This window comes from Tubulanus polymorphus, chromosome 11, assembly GCF_964204645.1.
Source record: "Tubulanus polymorphus chromosome 11, tnTubPoly1.2, whole genome shotgun sequence".
In the NCBI taxonomy this organism is placed as follows: Eukaryota; Metazoa; Nemertea; class Palaeonemertea; order Tubulaniformes; family Tubulanidae; genus Tubulanus; species Tubulanus polymorphus.
Window position 1 is genome coordinate 959903 of NC_134035.1, and position 22940 is coordinate 982842.

At 39.4% G+C, this 22940-nt stretch overlaps 1 protein-coding gene across 1 annotated transcript in view; it reads left to right on the forward strand.

Moving 5' to 3' along the window:
- The first annotated feature begins 9920 nt into the window (after window positions 1-9920).
- The window catches only part of LOC141912868 (uncharacterized), a 34016-nt gene continuing 20996 nt past the window's right edge, over window positions 9921-22940 (forward strand). The window contains exon 1 of the mRNA XM_074804285.1: window positions 9921-10469. Coding sequence (XP_074660386.1) covers window positions 9921-10469 — 549 coding nt within the window. The remainder of the gene's footprint in view (window positions 10470-22940) is intronic.

Genomic DNA, 22940 nt, shown 5'->3' on the forward strand with positions numbered 1-22940 from the left:
CATTGTTTACAACGGAGAGCTCGAGCTCGTTCGCTGCACGGAGGAGCAATTCCTTTATCAGTACGCGCGCGGCAATAATACCCGGTAATTACCGGATACCCCAGGTAGCGTTACACCTGGTGTGAGTTAGAACTCCATTCTCTCTCTCTCGGTTGCTCTCTCTCAGGATTCTCTTCAGAGTGATGCTGACAGTCAGTTGTTATTCAGCTGCTGAGGCGGAGCGGAGATCATCGTTGGTTAGTAGACAGTTTTCACCTATTGTTCTTATTCTCTGTGTGTGTGTAGCTGAAACAGATGATACTTTTACTACTACTACGCTGCTGCTGCTGCTGCTGCTGCCGGGAGTTTACTATTGATGCTACTACTGTATATACTACAACTATTCTTCACAACTAGAACTGATGAATCGGCTAAATCTTTAGTCACTTTTGGGTATTGCGTGTAAGTCATCATTTTCATACATCTTTTGACAATGTTTTGATAGAAACTTGATTTTTACGTAAGATCTTCAGAAGTTCATCGTCAGATATGTTTCCAAATTAAACTTTTCGAGAAAGATTGATAATTAAGGGGTTTTTTTATGAATTGCTGTAACGCTTTGTATTTCATAGCATGTTAAAGTGTTCTTTTCACAATTCTAAATAATTTTCAAAAATGATAAATTCTCTAAATGTTTACTACACATTAGTTTTTGTTTAAATAGTTTTTTTTTCCTACACGATAATGCTATTCACATTCTGTGATGGCAAAAGCGATTGAAATCGAGCCCTTTTCAAACTCATCGCCGATCAATAATCAGTCTTTTATTTTTAAAACGAAGATATCCACCACCGGATCGAACTTGCTGTTTCTACAATGTTCCAGGCGCGCTCGCGCACGGACGACACAAACGACTAGACAAACTGTTAAATCAAGTGTGCATAACAACGTTGGTCGTCGTATAAACGATTGTTGCGTCTTCTTTCATTCATTCTAGAATTCGTGATTTTTCGATTCAATTTGCATCTAAATTCGTAGTTCTGCGAACTGAATCTCTTATCTTCATCGATTTCCATGTTCTATTATGTTTCGCGTGTATTTATAAATTTTTAATCGGGTACCGTCAATGCTACCGTGGCAAGCGAGGATTCCGCCAGGTGTCGCTAGTAGTAACTGGGTTACCGCGCTTCGATTTCTTCAACATTTCGATTAAATTCGATTCTACTTATCCAAATTTTAGTAAATCAATTTTAGCGTACCATCTCTGACTGAGAAAGCGGGTCTTATATCTATCCGATGACTTGTTTGTGAATTTTCAGATTTTGGAGCCTAAAAATCAAGTTCAGTGAAGTGAAAGCAATCATGTAGATTATGAAATTTCAGATATTTTTCTCAAATATTTCATGACTATTACACCTAACTATGCATCATCAACAATAGATTTTGAAAAAATTATCGCCAATTCGGTGTTTGTTCACAAAACTGGAAACTATTTGTTGTCTCTAAATTAGAGGGCTTTTACGTAGTAAATAGTTTTTCATTCAGTAAACCTCTCCTCTCCTCCTCATGGGATCTGTAAAAATGCCGGGATTGAATGAAGATCCACTCAGCAGCAGTAGAAGCAGCAGCAGCGGCGGCAACATCTCGCTGGAATTTCTAAACAATTATAAGCAAACAAAAACATTCAGCAAACATGAACCACTTCCTGTTTTATGGTATTCACACAATAGACGATCAGACACGGGGTATCTCAGCAGAGTTCTCTCAAAATCTTCATCTGATTCTCGAGTGATATGATCCAGTTCTTGGACGATCGTGGTGTTTTAGAGATTGAGTCTAGTTTTCTAGGATTAAATGTAAGGGTAGGGTAAGTAAGGGTGATATTTTGACATTTAATCGGTCAATGATAGAAGCATTCTTGGAAGTAAAATCCGTTAGAAATGAAGAGAAATTCATCGACTCTGGCATTCTCATGTCAGTATATAGATTCTTAGGTTTTTAAGTCATTTTGTTGAATTTGCTAAATGCGCCTTCGGTCATAGTTTCATGTGCTCCAGCTCTGGGGCCAGTTGCTCAAAAGTTGGTTAAAGATAACCGACCGTTAAATACCATAGTAACAATGAAATTTTAATTGTCACCATATCAACTATCCACTGGTTACCTCTAACCAACTTTTGAGCAACCGGCCCCTGGTCTTTAGAGCATTGTGTAGAAGGTGTGTGTATTATCTTACAGAGGTCAATAAACATATTTCTACCTCTGGTTGATGTTATGTATGAGGGAACGGATTATCATCCACATTTCATGTGGTCTCTGTAAACAGTAAAAGGACAAAGGCATTATCATCCTCGCAGTATAATTATCACACACAGCTTTTAGCTATGTTGCTTGTGTATGCTTGTTACTAGGTAGGGGGCATCTGAAGATTATTCCAATCAGTTTTGGGTTCGAGTTTGAAGTTTCTTATTTTTCCCTTTTCCAAATGATGGAAACAGAGAGGAAGCCTTTCTGTCTACGGTTAGCGTGCTTTTGTTGATAAGATTTGTACACACTATTCTCAGATTCTAATATATATATTTTCCACTGTATAGAAATTGAATGGAAAACTTATTTCTAGCTTCAAGAAACTGATTTCAAATCATCATCGGATTAAGAAAAAGGAAAATCAACTAGCTAAAATGGCGAATTTTCAAAAAGAAGTACTTTGTACTCAAGGCACCTTTCAAACTTAGGAAACTTTTTTGTTAGATGTTAAGCCAAGTTGATGGAATCATGCATTTTCGAGGTGGTCCCTCATAGTGTAGAAGCTGTGGCAGTAATTATGAGTGCAGCTACAGAACAATTACTCGCCTATAGACCATCTGGTTCTAATGACTGCGTTTGTAAAACTCGCCTACAATCAGTCGGAAACTGATCAAGTCAGATTATCTTTTGTCTGCCAATCAATCAATCCATCTATATTATACTAGCACCTATCTGTAGGCAGGTGATTGATAATCTACTCATCATCGAGAGTTACTACACCTTTCTCGTTCTAGGAGAAAGTATTGATTTTATTTTCATTCATCCTCCAGAGTTCCTATGTGTCGTCACTCATCTGAACACAGTTAATGAAATATTTGTAAAAGGCGTTTTGAATTTTTCCTTTTTTAAACAAGTCGGTGTTTGAACTATTTGTAGAAAAGAAACGTTTAATTGTCGTAAATAGTTAAAACTATTGCAGTTTTGATGAGTATAATTGAGAGAAACTCTTGATATCAATTTAAACATTGGTCTATAGATTTTTAGCGTTATTTGAAATTTGAAACTAACTGTAACCGCGTACCAGTCGTCATTATGTACCGCAAGTATTCATTTCGATGATAATACTCAATTAAAGTCCCGCCTTAAATTAAAAATCATTAAAACTCGGCCCTCGAGGCATCTACGGCGATGTTTAAAGGTTCTTTTCTAAACGTCTGATCTTCACAAAGTATAGAATAAATGCTGAACATCAAAATTCACGAAAACAATATATAAAAATAACTTCTGCCTTTTTTCCTTAAACTCTCGATTCGGATATTTTTTGTTTTGATGTTCGACGTTTTATAAATAATTATGACGAATGCGACAGGAAAAAAGTTCAATTCTAAATGTCAGAAACCACTTCACAAGAATGATTTGTATAATGAAGTTCGCTTGATTAGAATTTGTTGTTTCATTCGTGGAGAAAAAAACACCTGACAAAAAACCTATATTTGTGATGACATTTTGAAATACAGATATGGGTGGAGTCTGTTACAGTTCTGTGAATTTGGAAATTGAGGTTAATTTATTCTATTTGATATAATTAGGCGAGGAGGTACCTTGCCATCTTTCACTGGTCTTCCGGATCAGGGATGGATTCAGCGTTAAATTTTGACTACTTCGTCAATGAAAATGGCGTAACTTTTTTTCATAAAATGAACATTGTAGGAATCAATCCAAATTCACGATATAAGCCATGCTCTTAGGGTTGACAACAGCACACCCTCAAATCCTACCCAAAGACTCGTCAGATTTAGACTAGTCGGATGTTTTCCAAGGTTTTAAGAAATTTATCGATAAGAGTTCTTGATCGCCTCGTCTGAGGTTTCCCTGAGGATCCAGTCGTGTAGTTATGAGTTACAGTTAACTGTTGAGTTGAAATCAGTTCATTTTCGATGAGTTAACTCTTGAGTCAGTTCTTATCCCAGATCTGCGTAACCGAGTTCTGGGTTCTTCGGTTCAAATCCTAGTTGTAGCGGAGTTTCCTGGACATGTGGTCCTATTTTGTAATGCTGACTTGGAAGTGACCAATATAGATTCAGCACTGGTGACTACACTCATCAACTCTATTGTCTATTGTAAATATGTATAAATATACAATGATGGATTGCTCGGTGTATTTACATCTGGATTCTGTTAATTAAGACCATTAATAGGAATCAATTTCTTACAGCGCGCCGATCATTTCATCCATCCACCTCCGACGGAGCGAGCATCCATCCATCGGCGATTAGAGAGCAAAAGCTCAAGCTTTGATAGTTGTGCGTGTGAGTCATCTCTTATATCACTGAACAAACTCTCCAGTACACAATCATAAATTATACTCCCTGATGGTCATCATTCATCCTTCATGTATATGTATTGTGAGTGAGTATATATATATGTGTTTGTGTATCTGGTGGTGGTGCTGTTGTTGTTGTTGATCCCTTGTGGCCAGATTTAATCGTTGTTCTATCTCTCTCTCTCTTCAAACCGTGCCTGACTCATCCCCGATGCACAATACAATACCCACCGTATTGGATGAATGGGTATATATCTAAGACTTAGACTCCTGATGAATGGGTACCCCGTATGATCAGGACTTAGACTCCTGCAACTCTATAAGGGTAACAGGTAATAATACCCTTCCGGTAGATATCGCCCCATTGCATATGTCAAAAAGTATCATCTTGTTTTTATCCAAGTGTTACATACTCTAGTTTGATAGAAAACTGAATTTGAAGGCGGGGGTATTTTTACCTGGGTTGGATTTATATATACTGTGAACTGGGGGTTGATTCTTAGGATGTGCCATTTTGGTGCTTGATGGTTGGATGCCATTTTAAAGTAGAACTTATACCTACCAGCAACTGAGAAGCTTCTACTATATAGAATGCTAGCTATGACATCTAATAAACAGTTACATAACCCGTTGAATATACATTGTTGCCATGGATGATGCAGGGGTCCATGCTTTCAAGTGTTTTCTTAGCTCTCAAGATGATTTGGATTAAGTTGAGGAAATAATGTTTCTGTTCAGATTCCTTGCTGATTTCTCTTTGACGACGAAGGAACAATCTGGAATTGTGTATGAGCTTCACTAGCTATAATTGGCTGCATACTCCGGTTGGGAATAGCATAACACGAGCTGTACCTCTAGTGACAAGACCAAGAATATTCTTCAGGCTGAAATTTTGTTTTCTCGAATATATCGCTGCACTGGACTTGACGCCCACGAATCCTAAATTTCTTCACATGAGCCGTGACAAGGTACGAGATTGTCTTCATGACTCGGAGGTTGGTTTCGTAACGATGGGATTTTCTTCAAAGAAAAGTTGTATCGAACTTAATTGATATGTAAATGTTAGGAATTAGGGAATTTGTTTATTCTCCAACCATTTCTGTGGTACATGGAGGGAGACTATGAAATATATATATTTACAAAACAACAGAAAATATAAACTTTTGTTGATGAAATATAACACAAAGTTATTAACAATACTGTACATGTCATACACTAATTATATAATATATCAAACTTGGAGAGATCTATATAGATGAATTCAAACAGCGCTACCTAGTGACAGATCATCAATTGTCACGATTCAAAGAGATATTCTTTATTTGAGGTAGAGAAAAAAGGTTTAATGTCATCATCATCATCATTATAGACATTGCTAATCAATGAGCATGATAACCTCTTCGTACCTAGGGGCCAGGGTGTGCTACTTCTCTCTCTCGATATCCTGAAGGAGATCATTTTGAGATAAAAAAAATAGATTAATAAGCAGTTATCAGGTGTTGTCTAATTTTCATGCGATTAATTAGGTTTTCTCTCACGTGCCACACGCGTGGCGCGCTGCCGTCTACAGCGGGTTCACAAACGCTCGTAATCAGCCATTGTTCTACGTCATTAACGCGAAGTCACTACTCGCTTTACCTGTGACCTCGGAGTCGAGATTACGTTTTCGCGCCGAGATGTAGATTTTTTCGGCGGAAGGTTTCAGGTTTAATTAGGCGACGATCGATATATCGTAGTAATTACGCCGCGAAAGAGAATGGTCGACTAGAAACGATGTCGTTTTCGTTTGTGTTGTCGGAAGATAATTTCTCGTTAATGCCGCATCGCGCGCGCGGACGCTTTAATTAGAATCGATTCGCGTTAATTATGAAAACGAAGGCAAAAAATTATTATCTCTTCTTTCTTTGTATCGTTATCGGAGGCGGCTTCTGTCTTACGACCGTCTGCGCCTGTTATCAGCAGAACAGTGTACAGACCAATACCATCTGGTCAAGTCCCTGCAAATGAGGAAAATGGCAGAGTCTCATGGTGCCATAAGTTTCAAATCCTTTCAAGGGAGGGACGTTGTAGATTGTCATGAGTTCAAATCCTTCAAGGAAGGAATGTTTCACAGTCCTAATGAGACCACGAGGTTCAAACCCTATCGAGGGAGGAACGTTGTAAAGTCTCATGATGTCATCAAGTTCCAATCCTTGCCACGCAGGAGCACTACAGTCACATGATGCCACGAGGTTCAAAGCTCTGGAGGAACAGAGACCTGTGGAGGAACGTAGTTCAAATCCATACAATGTGGAGGATGCTCATAACACACATGACTGGTAGACTGATATTAGGCTTAAAGAGTTAACAAATAAAAACCCACAGCAGATATTGAAAAGTTAGTTAATTATCTGACTAACAGATTCGGGGTTACTTCTAAACCCTTTCATCAGAGAGACCATACAGATTTTATGGTTTCACTGATGATCGGGTTTAGAAATAACCCTGAAACTGTTATTCAGATGATAAACTAACTTTTCAATATCTACTGTGGGTTTTTTACTTGTTAACCGCGTCATCATTTTGAAACATGACACTTTTAATTAATAAGAATCGCAGCAACTGCAGCAGCATCGGTGGCGCTGATGCAGTTTTTATATCTCGGATGATGCCGCGTTTTCACTTTGTTTCAGCTATTGTTGAGTAAAAACACTCGACAATGTATCGGCACTTCAACGCTGCTGTTATTAATTTTCCTGAGGTTTAAGTGCTGCTATACTTTGTGATAATGAAACGACACAAAACTCAACTTGAAGTAGTTATCGTCATCGTCAACTGTTATTGTTTTTACGACTATAGAATTTTCCGTCGTCGTCGTCGTCAAACTTTTCATCATTTTCGTACATATTGTTATTTACTACGCGGGAGGTTCGAGGGTACTCGTACCGCTCGTAGTCGCTGTACTTTAACCAACTTTCTCTCAGCGGAAAACGTTTCGGATTAAGCGTCGTTCCTTCTAAAAACTTCACACCGGATTTCGTTATAATCTGTTTTCCGATAGTTGGAAAACATTCACGAATATTTTTCGAAAAAAAAAAAAAATTTCCCGCTTGAAAACGACAGCATAGTTTTTATAAGTGATTGATCAATTATGAAAGCGCAATTGAGTTGGGCCCATTTTCCGAATTATACTCTATTCCCGATAGTGGTAAATATTTAACCAAGACATTTTCGCCTAATGGCCACCGTTTGATTGTCCAAGAGGGACCGTGTAATAATGTTATTTGTCCTGAGGCACACGTCATATATCTTGACGGCAAACAACTATTCGTCCATATTTGATCTCATTTCTTTCCACTTTTTTTCCCGATATTGTTTCTGTTCTAGTACTCATCTCCTAGGTTTCAATGGATAGATACTGTATCCATGTTGTGACGATAATATGTAGAGAATGTCACGATAAAAGAATGAAAGAAAGGAATGATATGAAAGTCTGAAAATGTCTCCTTGAGCTAGTGAAGTTTATTTCAACGTTTTGACTAAATTTTTACTAGTCATCTTCAGGAGCATTTCCCTTAGTAATCTAATAGTCATATTCAGGAATAATGAGTTACATCACAGTTATAGGTAATTATATAATACGATAGTGAATATAGATATAGATTTAAATCAATAGATATTGAAGACATGAACTAGCAGGTACTTAAATCAAAACAATAGTCAGATATTAGAGACAAACTAGGGGGTACTCATTCATTCATTCATTCATATTTTATTGCTCAAAAAAAATAATTTGCATAGAGCATCGTTTTTAGCAAGATAGCAAATGTAACAATAGTTCAAAAGTATTTCAAGCCTTTTCTAATATAAAGAACTAAGTTGAGACGAGTTCTTCCTACTTAGATCAAAACAATATTAGAGACAAAGTAGGGAGTACTTAAATAAAAACAATAGTCATTCAAACTTAGGTATTCACTATTGTTTTGACCTGTTTTGGAACTTTATATCGATTTTTTCGTTGTTTTTGTATGATTCTCTAGATGTTTCTTTGGATATGTGTTATTCGCGTTATCTGGGATCTAGTTCTTACCCTTGAACACACTCTACTACCATCATCATCTATCGGCGAAGAAATGCTAATTAACAAGATGTAATTTTTATCGTCCTCCCGACAAATTGACCGAATTCTTCGTTAACTATTATTCTAACACCGATTTTAGGTGCGCCTGATTCTGCGCGGCTCGGTTTAGAAATAAAAAAAACTTGAACTCCTGCGTCGGAATATCTTATCATATGATAAGACTGCGATTGTTTAGCCGGAGAGAGGGTATTTGTTTCAGTTCGATGGTTGTAAACAGACAATTTATGGACTCTAAAAACGTAGAAATGGCCCTTAAGATTTAATAAATAATGGCATCGGTTCATCGTAACAACCTGAAAGAGAGGTATTGTGTATCGTGGCAACTTTTGTCTAGTGTTTACGCGTATATATATACACTTTGTCAATTTCTCCTCTCCCTCCAGTGAGAGAGTGGGTTTTACCTACGTTCTGGAAATTTATGGGTTCGGAAATATTTGCAGCAGCAATGCCGGAGCGCAAATGAATATTTCAGCGAAATAAAAAAAAAGAGAGAACATCGGGGCATTGTTCGCCTCTGTGTGAGATTTACGATTGCCCCGTTTGCGTAAGAAAGACAGTAACATAAGTTGTGAAGAAGAGTTACTGTTCTCGTTATAGATTACTAGCGTTTGTAGACAAAGAGAGAATCAAATGGGTTCTACTACTCGAACTTATCAGTCGTATCGAGAGAACAGATCGACCATTTTCCGATGATCTGCGATATCATTTTAGAGGTATTTGTTAGATTTCGGCCGTGAGTTTGAAACTCGTTCCTCGGTAACAGTTTGAAAATCGATGTGAATATTCTTCGGACAGAGTTCTTTGCCACACTAGACTGAGTGCGCAGGTTTCGCCGCAAGAAAATTTGTGGCTATAAACAGATTGCCCGTTGTATAATCGCTGAGGCAATTTCATGTTTAAATGAAAATGGAAAAACCCTGACTAAAATGAAACTGGATTTCTGATTTGCTAATCATGATATCATCTAAGCTGCGCACTCGGTCTAGTGTGGCAGGGTTTCATACCATGGCCAGTCTCAATGCCATCAGGTTCGAATCCCTGTCGGAGGAAAGGATGGAATGTAAGACTGATGTGTTCTCAGTTTCAGCAGTTGGCAAACAAACCGCAATTTATGATATGTTATAAAGTTAATTCTTCTAATTACATATGGATGCGTCCGGGTATACTTGGTTTTGGCGTCGACTGAAAATGTTAACTTCGGTTTATTATTAAACTGTGGCTGATCTTTTATCGTTTTTGAATACTTTCAGAGAAATGAGCTCGAAACGAAAGAATACTCCGACGAAATTGGCTTCAACATCTGACAGTGAACTGAGTGATCTGACCCCGACGATGATGGACACCGATCATCACGACCAACAGGTCATAGGTGGCGCCGTCGTGCCGCGAACTCTGACGCCGATGGACAGCGAAAGCGAGTGTCCGAGCGACGACTGCGAGAGCACGTGTTCCGACCGGCCGCAGAGCAAAAAACAAAGAATCCTACAAAGCGTCATGAACGGTGGCGCCACCGGTATCGAATCGGACGACAGCGACGTATCGAATAACAATTTACTGAAAACGTCGGGACAACGTCGTCACCATCGGCAACCGGCGCAACAACATAATCACCGCATCGTCGAGAACGGTAACCACGTCGGCCAACAGGTGGCGCCGCCGCCGTCGTTAGTTATCGAAACGGTGAAAGAAGCGTTGACCGGTGACGAAACGATCGAAGAGAAAGAACGGAAGTTGTCGGAGATGATCGCGCATCTTCAGAGTTTAAAGCAGACGCTCGTTAAAGAGAACGGAACCGCTTTATTGGTGAGTTCGATTTCACCGTTATTCTACAGATCGTATTTTGTCTGTATATCAGTGTCGATGTGTGATTTGAAGAAGTCCCTGTGTCGAGTATTAGTATTGAGAAGTTTTTTCCATCACGGGATTATGACATTTTGGGTAAAAACTAGCTACGATTCCTGCTAGTTTTTCCCCAAAACATCTAAAAAGCTGCACAATTTCTAATCTCACTTTCCAGCGACCTCTTCAATGAATTTTTTCTTGTAGATAGGTTACAGGTAGAAAAATAGTTCCGTTTTTACTTAAAACACTGGACCCAGTTCCGGAATTGTCGGTTGTTCAACTTTTGAGAGCTGAAATCAGTTCATTTTTGATGTTTTAAAGAGTCAAATTCTAACAGGCAACTATGGAGCTGGGTTGAAGTGACTGAAAATTCACTTGTACAGACAAGTTATAAAAAACTTGAATCGGTAAGTAAGACACTTCCCATCGATTCCCCCATTCTCTCCCTCGCTGAAAGCTGATCTCGTATTTTTAATTGCTGTCCGGATTCTAGTTTTCAAACTTTCCCGAACAACAACGAATGAAAGTTGTTGTATTGAAAGGTTTTAATGAGCTATCGTCCGTCTGCCGCTGATGGTGTACGCGCGCTCCGTGACATTGATAAATGATCGCGAAAATAGTAGTCGGTATTCATAGTAGTTGTAGCGATGATGATGAAGTTTAAGTTTGAAAGTTGAAAAGTTGCCGAGTTGCGGAGACGAGAACAGGCAGGCGGACGGGCGGGCGGGCAGACGGGTCTCGGTCGTCATTAATCTTCCGTCGGTGATGTTCGCGCCGTAGTTACGCTCGTTCGCTCGTGCTCGACTGCGTTTTATTGGCATGCAAATCGAACAAAACAAAATGCCAATAGACCGTGTTCGCAGTCGCGCTGCGGATGATTGATCACGACGCATCGGTCTGCTGTGCGTTCGTACCGCTATCAACCCCACACCCATACTACGAATGAAACTTGCTTATGGGTGTCGGTAGCCGTTCCACTATGGATTCCAACCCCTTGCTCATACAAGGATTGGAATTTTTTCAGTTTATGGACATGTCTAAGGTGTCAATAGGGATGTCTAAGCATGTCTATAGGGTTTTCTATGGATCAGCGAAGGACCCAAATCATTAACGCCCCCCACCCCCCCCCCCCGCCCATACGAGGGTGGGGGTGGGGGACATACCTATGGATGTCAGTAGGCGTGGTTTCTATGGAACCGAACCCTTTTGTTCTGGCTAACCCATTTCTGGTCTATTATCATCTGGCAATTGATACCTGTCGGTTTCAAATTTAGCCCTCTCTCTCCCTGCCCTTATCTTGCCGGCATAGAAGGAGGAGGAGGGAGAAACCATTGATATCGTAAAAATCAGAAATAATTGGAATCTCAGTCGACTGTGTTCGATCATCGGTGAAAAATTAATTGTCTCATTTGCGCGCGAGTTCAGAAAGTTTTTAATTGGCGATTTTCGATGATCGCGTTGTCAATTTTAATAAGGCCTGCTATCGGCTCATTGACTGACTGACTGTTTACGTACGCGCACTGCGCACAGTAGAGTAAAACGTAATGAACCTATTTTTAACGGCGTATGTTCAGGGATTTTCCCCCGAGGAAACACAGAATGAAAAACAGTTTGTTCGTTACTATTTTAGAGGCTGGCGTTAATCAATTTTCTTTCAAGTGTCTGCACAGTCAAAGCTAAGGTTCTGAAACTAGTTTAAGCCGGTTTTAGTTCAATATCCAATCCGGAATCTTAAACTTAAGTTTGAAAAGACCTTATCGGACAAGACCAATTGTGTATTCACGGCTTTGACTTCAGACCAGTCTAAGGCCAACTTAGTTCTATAGCCAGTCTAACAACTTAAGACCAGTCTAAGACTAACTTTGTTCTAACGCTGATCTAACTATACTTAATACCCAGACTTAAGAGCTAAAACCACTTTTGGACTTAAGACACAACTGTGTAACTAGCACCAGGACCTACTAACCGGGCCTAAGTCTCAGTCGCAAATTCATGACTGAAAATTTGGAGCTAATTTCGGGTCTATGACCTATCAACGCCCTAGATATGTTAGTAGTTCATAAATGTATAAATAACGCCGGCTATGATGGATTTGACAGCTGGTTGGTACTGGACCTGAGCGGGAGCACAAGAGAAGACAGCTGGCTATATTTCATCATCACCACCAGTAGACATTGGGTATTGTTTTACTGTGTGACATTGTGTTCTGGTTGCATTGTAGTCTTTGTTCTTGACAATGAAATAATAACCGTTCCTGCAGTGTTTACTGTGTCAACTAACCTTGCTATGACTGATTGTTAGTTTTAGGTCAGTCTAGTAGTAAATCCAAATATACCGGATAAACAGACAAGAGGCATGGCTCAAATTCTAACCATTCATTGTTACATATTTTTACATAGTAGATTGTCTTTTTTTAGCTACGATAAGCTACAAAACTTACACGCACGTGGATCGTGAGGGGGGTTAGAGTTGTCCAAAATAACGTCAAATTGGGCAGAGGGGGTCCCTTAATACATCGTTAAGTGAGGTCGAATTATTTTCTAAATATGAAGTAAATAGAATTCAAATTTCACTTTGTCACGAATGAGATATGTTTCATGAAAGTGTAGTCGTCCCCTAAACACTACTGAACTAAACTGAATACCATAACAAAATAATAAAAGAAATTTCTTTATTGTCGGCAACTCGAACTTTAGACTCGAACACCCGTTAAATGCGCGCGCCACTGAATATCATAAAGCAATATTGTTATTGTTACATATTTTATTTATCTAATCTGAAGTCTTTGTTTCGCGCTCATTGCAGGATGAGTCTCGGCTTGTTTTTCTTTGAGAAACACCAAAGGCTTTTGACTTTTGCCCACTTTGCTGTTGCTTTCTGGTTTCTGTGTAAATGAAATGAAGGGCAATCTGATCCTGGCTATTGTGTTCGAGATTTCAAGTGTTTTGTAGTAATAACTCATTGTTAACTTATCTATCTCTCTCTCTCTCTGGGTATGAAAGTTTATTCAAATATTCTAAAGTGGAGACATGTTTATAAATTGGCTGCCTATATTTGTAAACTCGATGATTTTCGGTAAAAGCCTCCTAAATTTAGATGTGACAAACTTCTAAACATTTCACATCGGTATTGAATTAACTTCATTCGATACAGCATCAAAACTAAGTTTGGAAAATGGATGGAATGGATGTTTTAACTAGTTATTGTTTACTGTACTACTTAATCATTTTGAGAAATACTGATTTTCATTTTAACAGAAATAGTGTTCCCCTTTTAATTACTGATTGATTCGAACAGATGAAAGGTATTACTGAGGATGTTACCCCCTGATTGAACAGAAAGTTGTTACTGAAGCTCTTGTCCTCTTTGGAAAGGCAGCCCTGATAAATGTGAAATAACTTTTTGATCCTTGTTCCCTAAACGGTTATTTTACACAGGGCTCAATCTGTGGCTGAGATTTTCATTGAAAATTTTCCATTGTGTACCATGTGTGCAGCGGAGCTAACATGATTTAGTCAACAATGATAATGAATATCAGTGGAATGCGTTTAGTAATGAATGACTTGAATAAATGATAAAGCTTTAATGGATTTTGCGGGAGGCTTTCTGACAATTGAGTAAAAAGCGGGTATTGTCTGCAGAGAGAGAACTGATTTTCACAATAGAAATAGTCCTGTTGATTATTGTACTGAATGAATGTGACTGGCACGCAAGGCCCCAGTAATATTAGCGTACTTAGATTATATCATTACCACACACATGCAAATCCGTGCCAAATGAACTTAGACCCCTCATAGTGTCTGTCGTTCTCAGGAAAGTGTTTTACTCGGGAAATAATTACTCTGGAGCTGATTTCAGTATCTTCGATCTTGTTTTTGCATAATTTTTGTAAGTAAATTTTAAAAAGCGAAATAAATCTTCCGCTGTATTCAAGGGGTGGGGCCTGGAAGTCAGTAGTAGTAGGATAGGCCTAGTAGTTGTCGGGTTAGATGTTTGGATCCTGGTGTGGTCTGATTAAACTGCTCGGGAGTGGTCGAGTAAGGCCACCATGGACGTTTATAGTTTACACGTCCGTGGGCCACCATTTCATTAGTGTCTCGTTCAGTTTAGACAAATTCAAGCGATACACTTTATTTAGATTTAGGAAATACAACCAATGAATCTAGCTGAATTCATGTCAACTCATCTTTCACTAAGCATTACTGTCATTTAGAACTTGTGAATTATGCTGAAAATCGAAATTCAATTGAAATTTTGTTCTGAATTTGTTTGGTTACCAGCGTATTGTTTATTTGATGCCAGTTCATCTCAGTGTTTGGCAAAAGAGCTTAAAACACTAGCGATAGTTTTTTTACCCAGATGTTCAAAAAGTATAACTCTTAAAACGGTATTTTGAGATTGATCATTCTTGTGAAACTGGACGCGGAAAGTGCCACCGTAAAACTAGAGATAAATTCTATATCAATCCATACAATACCATTATACCATATCAAATACCATATATTACTATATCATACCATTCATACAATATCATACCATAAAATATTTATACCATACCATATAATACCATATATCATACCATATCACATCATATACCATACCATGCAATACCATACCATATACCATCCTAAAGAACTTTATTGACTCTAGAATTATGTGATAAAGACATTTAAGTATAGATTGACATAGTACAGAAAGGAAGATTTATAGTATCATATGAAATAAACTGAAAACTCCCCCGCCCCAGCCCCCCACTCCCTTTCTCCCCTTCTCCCCACTCCCTTTCTGTTTATGTATGAGTTATTATAATTGGGTATAAATCGAATCAGCTGTCATTCAGCGTGGAGAATATATTCTATTGAATACGTGCAGTGTGTTCTCGTCATAAGCGGCTAATGGGTTAATAATCCTTTTGTTTTGGTTGAATGTACTGCGCTTAGTCACCATGATTGCTACATGGTCCGGGATTACCGTAATCAATCGCGTATTTCATCCGCATCAAATTCCGTGCCTCGTGCCGGTATCGATAAAACGCAGCCGGCCGAGGCAGTGAATGAATGAATATGTAGTTTATATTCGATCAGTCTTTTTCTTTCGGTAGGGTTTAGTGAATTCATGTGGAATATGAATTTCGAAAAATTAGATGTCGAATTTAAAATTTTTACTTTACAAAAAGCGGTATTCGATTCATATTTGTGGTTGTATAGATATATCGAGGCCAATCCCGGGTAAAATGAAAATTTAAAATCGTAAAACTAAACAGTTTAAATTGTTGGGTTGTAATCGATAGCAACTTCTGTTAACATTTTATCGTACAAGCGAGATCCTAAGGGAGGTTTTCGTGAATCTTGAAAAAGTTCCGTTGCCTTTTTGTCAATTGAAACGCAATCCTATTAATGTTGACTCAATGACGGCCTTGAGACGGACGACTGACACGACAAAGTTCACTAGAATATTCTGTACTACAACCCGGATATGATGACGATCTAGTAGATTTTTTGGTTGACCTCATCGACCTATAAAACCAATATTCAGAAGGTGTTTATCAATCGTAACGATGTTCCTTTCGAACTTTGTCGTTTAAGTGCTAGGTTCTATATTTTAGGAAGTTTACTATGTATGTTTTGGTGTGCAGTAGTCTAAAGTAAGACTTTTTATGAAGGAAAATTAAAGCTGTTCATAAATTTACTTATCGCAAGGAATTTCAATTGTCTTATGAAGTTTTCCCCTCAGTTTGTCATCTCGGTGCTTCTTCAGTAGTTGTCCTAAACGAGTCCTCATTTGAGGAAATATCGCAACTACTTATCAATTATCTCTCGGTACATTATACAGCGCGTAACGAGTCTTGGTCGATTTTTTAGACGGCTTACGTCACATCTGGTACTGGGGGAGTCTATCGGAATGTAGAGTGATTACGTTGATCTGATCACTGTATTGTCATGCAAACCACTCGACGAATATACGCTGTATGCTGATGCCGTATACGCGTGCGCGCCGCACGGCTCATCTCTCCACCGCACGATGATCGCCGTCCATTGTTTGAATATTATTAATCGTGATTTTTATTGGCCTTTCGTCGTTCATGCGTGTAATTGCATTATACGGCGCGGGTATTGCGGTCGGGAGGGAGTAGAGGGCCGCGCGAGTCTCTCGTTCGTTCGGCTCTCCGCGCTCTCTCTCTCTCTCGTGTGTTTGCTTTTGAAGAGCAAATTGCACTCGAAGATCGGCAAATTTAATCAGCATCGCGTCAGGAGTATTGTAGATGATAGAATACGCAGATAATAGCCTGATGCATGAATGGAAGCTCTCCGGGTCGATTGTCGAACGACAATGGCTCGCAAATCCCTGCAGAGCGGGCGCACACGAATCATAGTTGGCGGCGGCGGCTGATACTGATGATTTTTGCGCTGTATTGATGCGTAGTAATGGCACGCTGGGTCGTGTTTGCTCAGCATGTCGATTTCGACCTTTATTTCGACCTTTATTTCGATTGTCGACTCTTTCCCCGGTGACGAGTAGCTCGCGAGAGAGAGTCCGGGAGTCGAGTGGATTTCCGTTGTCGATGTACGCGAATTCAATGATTATTAGCGGCCATGTTTTTTCGTAATGAGTGCCCTATGGTTACGAACAATCGGGTCCCGGGTTACTTTAGCCGCCGGTCACGCGCGGTCGTATATTAGCGATGGCTTTCACGACGAGTAAAAACGGGGGAAAAAATTACGAGAATAATGTCCTCGGTGATGTGCGCGCATCTGAATAACGATGAAACGTTTTTTACTACGCAGCGCGTACCCCGTGCGAAGTTTCCGGTGGTAGCGAATGTTTTGACACGGGCCTAAAAGACCCCCGTTAATCGCAGGGATCCTACGCATTAAAACAAACGACGCATGATTTCGTGGTCGGCTACAATCACACTTTTATTGATAACGAAACAAGAGTTGAATTATCAAATAAGCAGAAATCTGGTTTTGTATATCGCGTTTTATTGCTCCCCTACTAACTCCTGCATAAAACGTCTGCCTGAATGATTTGCGTCCATTCGGTATTGCAGTTATGTGAACGTGTTATTTTTTCCGTAGCCTGTAACTTTCATGAATGAACGTTTCTACAGTGTGGACGGATATGTCAAAACAAGCAGTAGGTCGAGTATCTAACTTAAAGAATTAGTGATCTTCAAGATTGGCCATGGTACTAACTTGAGTTCTTAGGTTTGTTTTAGAACCAAAATCTTATCCCTTTCAATGCTGACTTATTAATACCTGAAAATGCTGGTTATGATTTGAAATTTCAAAAGATTCCAACTCTGTGTGTTGAAATAACAGACCATATCTGTATGGTTCACCGCGGTGCGGTGTATCGTTAATTACTAATATTCCACTGTTTGACAGGTGCTGCCATCTTTCAATTGAGATAAAAACCAATTACTAATTACATCGACAATACACCATGATGCGGTGTACTAGCAAAGTCTGTCACCGGTTTTATACACCGCACTGCAGTGTAGATGCACTGAAAGGGTTAAATTGTTAGATTATTGGCCATTCAAGTTGTTTTGTTGTTTAAAACATAGTTTTCAGTTTTAATCTCAGTCTATTGCGTAACTGGTCCTTCGGTTTTTATCTCCATCTTTCCACAGAAGACACAGCTATCGCGTAATGATGATAATATACTCGTCCGACGCGTCGGTATCTAAACGGTTAAAACAGTTCCCTACACTCCGTCCGTTATCCTATCGCTTTTACTACAAAGTAGTTTGTAAGTACGGAAAGAATGGATCGCGCATTTTGCAGTAAACAAGAGCGAAAGCGATCTGATAGACAGCAACAAGGTACGATAGATAACGGAACACCTACGGTTTACAACTGATTCATTCATTGCCGGCGCTATTGTAAAATTGGCCGATGAGCGAGGAAGAGAGAGAGAGAGAAAGTAAGATGATTCTACATTCCTAGTCGGTGTATTAAATCACCTCACAGTCAGATAGCTGAGTGAGAGGAAAAAAACAATGCTGTTTTTCAGTCGATTCAAAACACTCCTGCTGAAGATTCAGTCGAAAGTGCGTCTAAGTCAGCGTTGTTTTGCTATAAACAGTTGGGGGTTTTAGTTTAACTACTATTTAAAAGATGGCATGACAATCTCATGCGTTTTTTTTTCTATGGTTATGGAAAATCAGAAAATGATCTCGTAATAGAATTTTCTCTATTTTGACAAACTTTTTGAAAATACTTTGTCAATGGTATTTATTTACATTGAACAGGCCTTCATTGCTTATTCTACTTTGGTGATGTGCCGAACTTAGGGATATGGAAAATGAAATCGGTAAACTTCCTAAAAAACGCTGTTATCATTATCTATGACACAGTGTGCCCCTTATTGGTCCAAAGATCTCTTGTTTAGAAAATGCTGCTTCAACTTGTTGGTTTTTTGCGAAGCTTTGTGATCAAAATGAGCTATAACCGAAAACATTCCTCGTAAACACGACTTTCGTGCGTCAAGTTTTCAGATCTTGCGTTTGTTTTTGTGATGCTTAGAATTCTGTTCGCTTTGATGTTTTTTTTTTCTCTCTTTTTCCCGGATGAAAAGAAAATCATTTTTCGAGCAACGATTAGTCACTGTTCTTTATTACCGTGATACTTCTGTTGCGTCAGTTCTATTTGCCGAGGAGGTCGTCGCGCGAGTAAGCGTGAGTGAGCGAGCGAGGAGCACAGTCACATCCACCTGCTGAATCATGGCTACAATAAGAAATGAGATGAGGAAAAATACGTTTCCAGTGGTCTTAGAGTTGTTAGATAGGCAATAGAACGTTAAATTTGAATGTTAAATTTGCTATAGAATCAAAATGATCTTAGACTGGGTCTGAAGTTGTTAGATTGGTTATAGAATCAAAATGAGCTTAGGCTGGGTCTGAAGTTGTTAGATTGATTATAGAACCAAAATGAGCTTAGGCTGGTCTTGTTGTTATATTGGTTATAGAAATAAAATGAGCTTAGACTGGTCTTAAGTTGTTATATTGGTTATAGAACTAAAATGAGCTTAGGCTGGGTCTTAAGTTGTTAGATCGGTTATAGAACCAAAATGAGCTTAGACTGGTGCGAACTTGTTAGAACCTAAATGAGCCTGGTCTTCAAATTATAAGACTTGCTATAGAACCAGGAACAGCTTATACCGGGGTCCTATATGATGGTGACTTGTGACACTATGATGTAATGTGGATAAACCCCTCACAGTTACAGCGATCAACACTACAAGTTTCTACCCGAGCGTACAGTACATACAGTATCTTAACCAAGAAATCGGCAAGAAAAAAACAATGATTTTTTCCGTAATGATTTCCTCTGCCATTGTCGCTATGAGTCGAGATGATGTCTCATAGTGCATCCGCAGGGTTAACATGTTGCGATTTCCCTCGGTTTCCCCGTCGTCGATGTTGTCTGCAGCAAGCAATCGTCGGGGTCCATCGTCATCGTGTGTTGTTTATTCGAAAGGGATTACTCATCGTTGTCAATACACATTGTTGCTGAGTCAGACCCTCGTCGTCGTTGCCGATGACGAAGGAAGGACAGACAATTCTCTCTCTCGGTATCTTCTGCTTTTTCTAATCCGTCTGCTGTAAAAGAGCGCCGATTGTTAATTGTCTTGCGAGGCGAGAGGCGTACGTCGTCGTCGTTGATGCGCGTTTTGTTTGTTGAATACGCGCATCAAGGTGAATATACATTCGTCATGCATCATCGCGACATTCGTTTGTCTTTGATGACAATTAATGGCGTTGGATTAAAAAATCAGGAGATTCTCGTGCGCGTCGTCGTCATCGTGATTTTTGATCGCTCAAAACGCCTGAATAGCTGATCGGAATACGTCTGTGGTGTTAATTGCGTAAATGAAAAATACATTACTAGTGTCTTCTTTTTCTTTTTGAATTCAATCGTGAACTGTTAACTCATTATTTTTACCAACCCTCCCACCACTGAGGTTACTCCCGATACTGTGGTTACTGCGCCTTTCCTGGTTTTGAATTAGTTGAAGTTTCTTTATCTCAATCCTATCGGTATAGAAACAGTATGCCGTGACAATTTTGGAGAAACAGTTTTCCATTACAATTTTTGGTTCTCAATGAAGCTTACCCAAGCCCAGTTAACCAGTAGAGACTGGTCTTAGTTGTTGAATAAGCTGTAAAACCAATATTGGCTTCAAAGTGGTCTTAATCTAAATCTTGATTACATCTAACCGAAGGGTTTAGTAGCATCCCGAGGGAGGTGTGGACCAATAGGACTTGTTCATCTGCGCTCTCTTGCGATGAGAGGCTTCGCTATCATTGTCATCTTCACCCGTACCGATTGCGTGTCTCCAAACATTGTCCGTCGTATTACAGCGAATTTTATTCCATAGCCGCGCGGAATTTGCTGTTTAAATTAGCCAATTCGATGTCTGTATCGTCCCCACAGACGCTGCTAGTAATCTATCGATCTATGACGAACATAGACAACGGCTATTGTTCGAACTGGCGTGCTTAAATACTTTTGTCATTTCGGACGAGTTTCCCCGAGGGTATCGACGAGCTCTGAATCACGCTAGTCGCTTGAACACACGACCGGCTGGCCATCGGGAGTCACCGATTGTTGTGTCTCGTGCAGATACGAATTCCGATACATGGTGTCAGCTGTGGTCAGTGCGGCCTGTTATAATAATGATAATTTTACTTCATCATCGATGAAAAGGAAAATACATGGAATGTACAGAGATAGTAGATAAATGATAGAATTAAGGGTTGAAGATTTGATTTGATTAATTTGAAGAGAAATATGAAAGTTGTTACCGAGGGTCTTACTGTTGACTACTGATTAATTAGAACAGAAATATTAAAGGTGTTACTGAGGGTCTTACTGTTGATTACTGATTAATTTGAAGAGAAATATGAAAGATGTTACTGAGGGTCTTACTGTTGATTACTGATGAATTTAAACAGAAATATGAAAGATGTTACTGAGGGTCTTACTGTTGATTACCGATTAATTTGAAGAGAAATATGAAAGATGTTACTGAAGGTCTTACAGCAGTCCTGTGCTGCTGATGATGATGATAATGATGATAATAATGTTTATGATTAATATGCGAGTTGGTTTATGATATGCAACGTGGAGTATACGACGCATGAAGGATTTCTACCATCATTCGTCCTATTCTTACCGGATTACCATAAGTTTACGAACCGCGGCTATTAGTTTTACATGAATGCAGCGTTGATGATCGCGCTGAATAGCGTCATCGTTCGACCGTTTGACAGGCCGGGGTACATCTCGTCGCCGCTGACGGCATTCTCGGCGTTCCGAATCGGCTATTGTTGCGTCGTCGTATTGTATTGTTCGTCGATAGATCAATGTCGAGAGTATCGTCGTCACGATGCATGACGGAACGAATGCTACTGTTGTCAGTGTGTGTGTGTGCGTGTAGAGCTATTCGCTTAATTTGTAAATTCTAATTGAGAAGTTGAGTGTAGCGGTCGCGCGACGCGTATGTCTCATGCTTGTTGTATTACAGACGCAGTCGTTATTACTGATATCATAAATTCTACTGCCATTCATGACATCATTGAGTTACGTATTTATACGCGCCGCTGTTGAAAGTTAAATTTGACTCTTGTCGTCGTCAAACCGGCGCCAGTTCAGGTTTGACTGTAGATTTTGAAGCTAATCCATCATTGTTGAACAGTGACACAATTAGCCTCACACTAACTGTGGAACTATGGGTCCTGAGTTGAGCTTTCACTTGAATCAAATTGAGCCCAACTTCCTTAATCGGGTTCAATTCACAGCTGTAGTGCCGGTTGCTAATCTTTGAGAGCCGTTAGTAGACTGGATCCTGTCATAAGCCGCGATCACACAGACAAATTGTCCCAGATCAGGCCCAAGTTGAATTTGGCCCGTGCCTAATTAGTGAGTGCGTTCACACATAAACCGCTAACTCGATACAATGCTTTAACAAGTGGGTCACTTCCGGTACCAGTTGCAATTCACATGGACCTGTGCTGAAATTTGGCTCCGGTCGGACGTTTTTGGTCGCGCCTAGTTTGACTTGGGCCAAAAATGCTAGTGTGGCTGAAGTTATAGTTTAGAATTTAATTTTCTCAATGGAAAGAAAACATTATTGACAATTAAATATCAAAAGATACTATATTTTCAGGGGGAGGGGGTGCTGAAGGTGACCATTAATAGTACGGAGTGTTATTACTGGGTATAGAATAGTGTAAATGTTGGGAGGATTTAAACTGCGATGTCTGTGTTTAATTACGTTGAGCTCGTGTAAATTTACGCGCCCCATTATCAATGATTTATCGCGAATTGTGAGACGCAGGAATTGACAGAAATTCTAAATATGGAAAAATTCATGCGATGAATCGATACGCGTTCAGTGTAGTAACGATGCAGTGAGGGATGG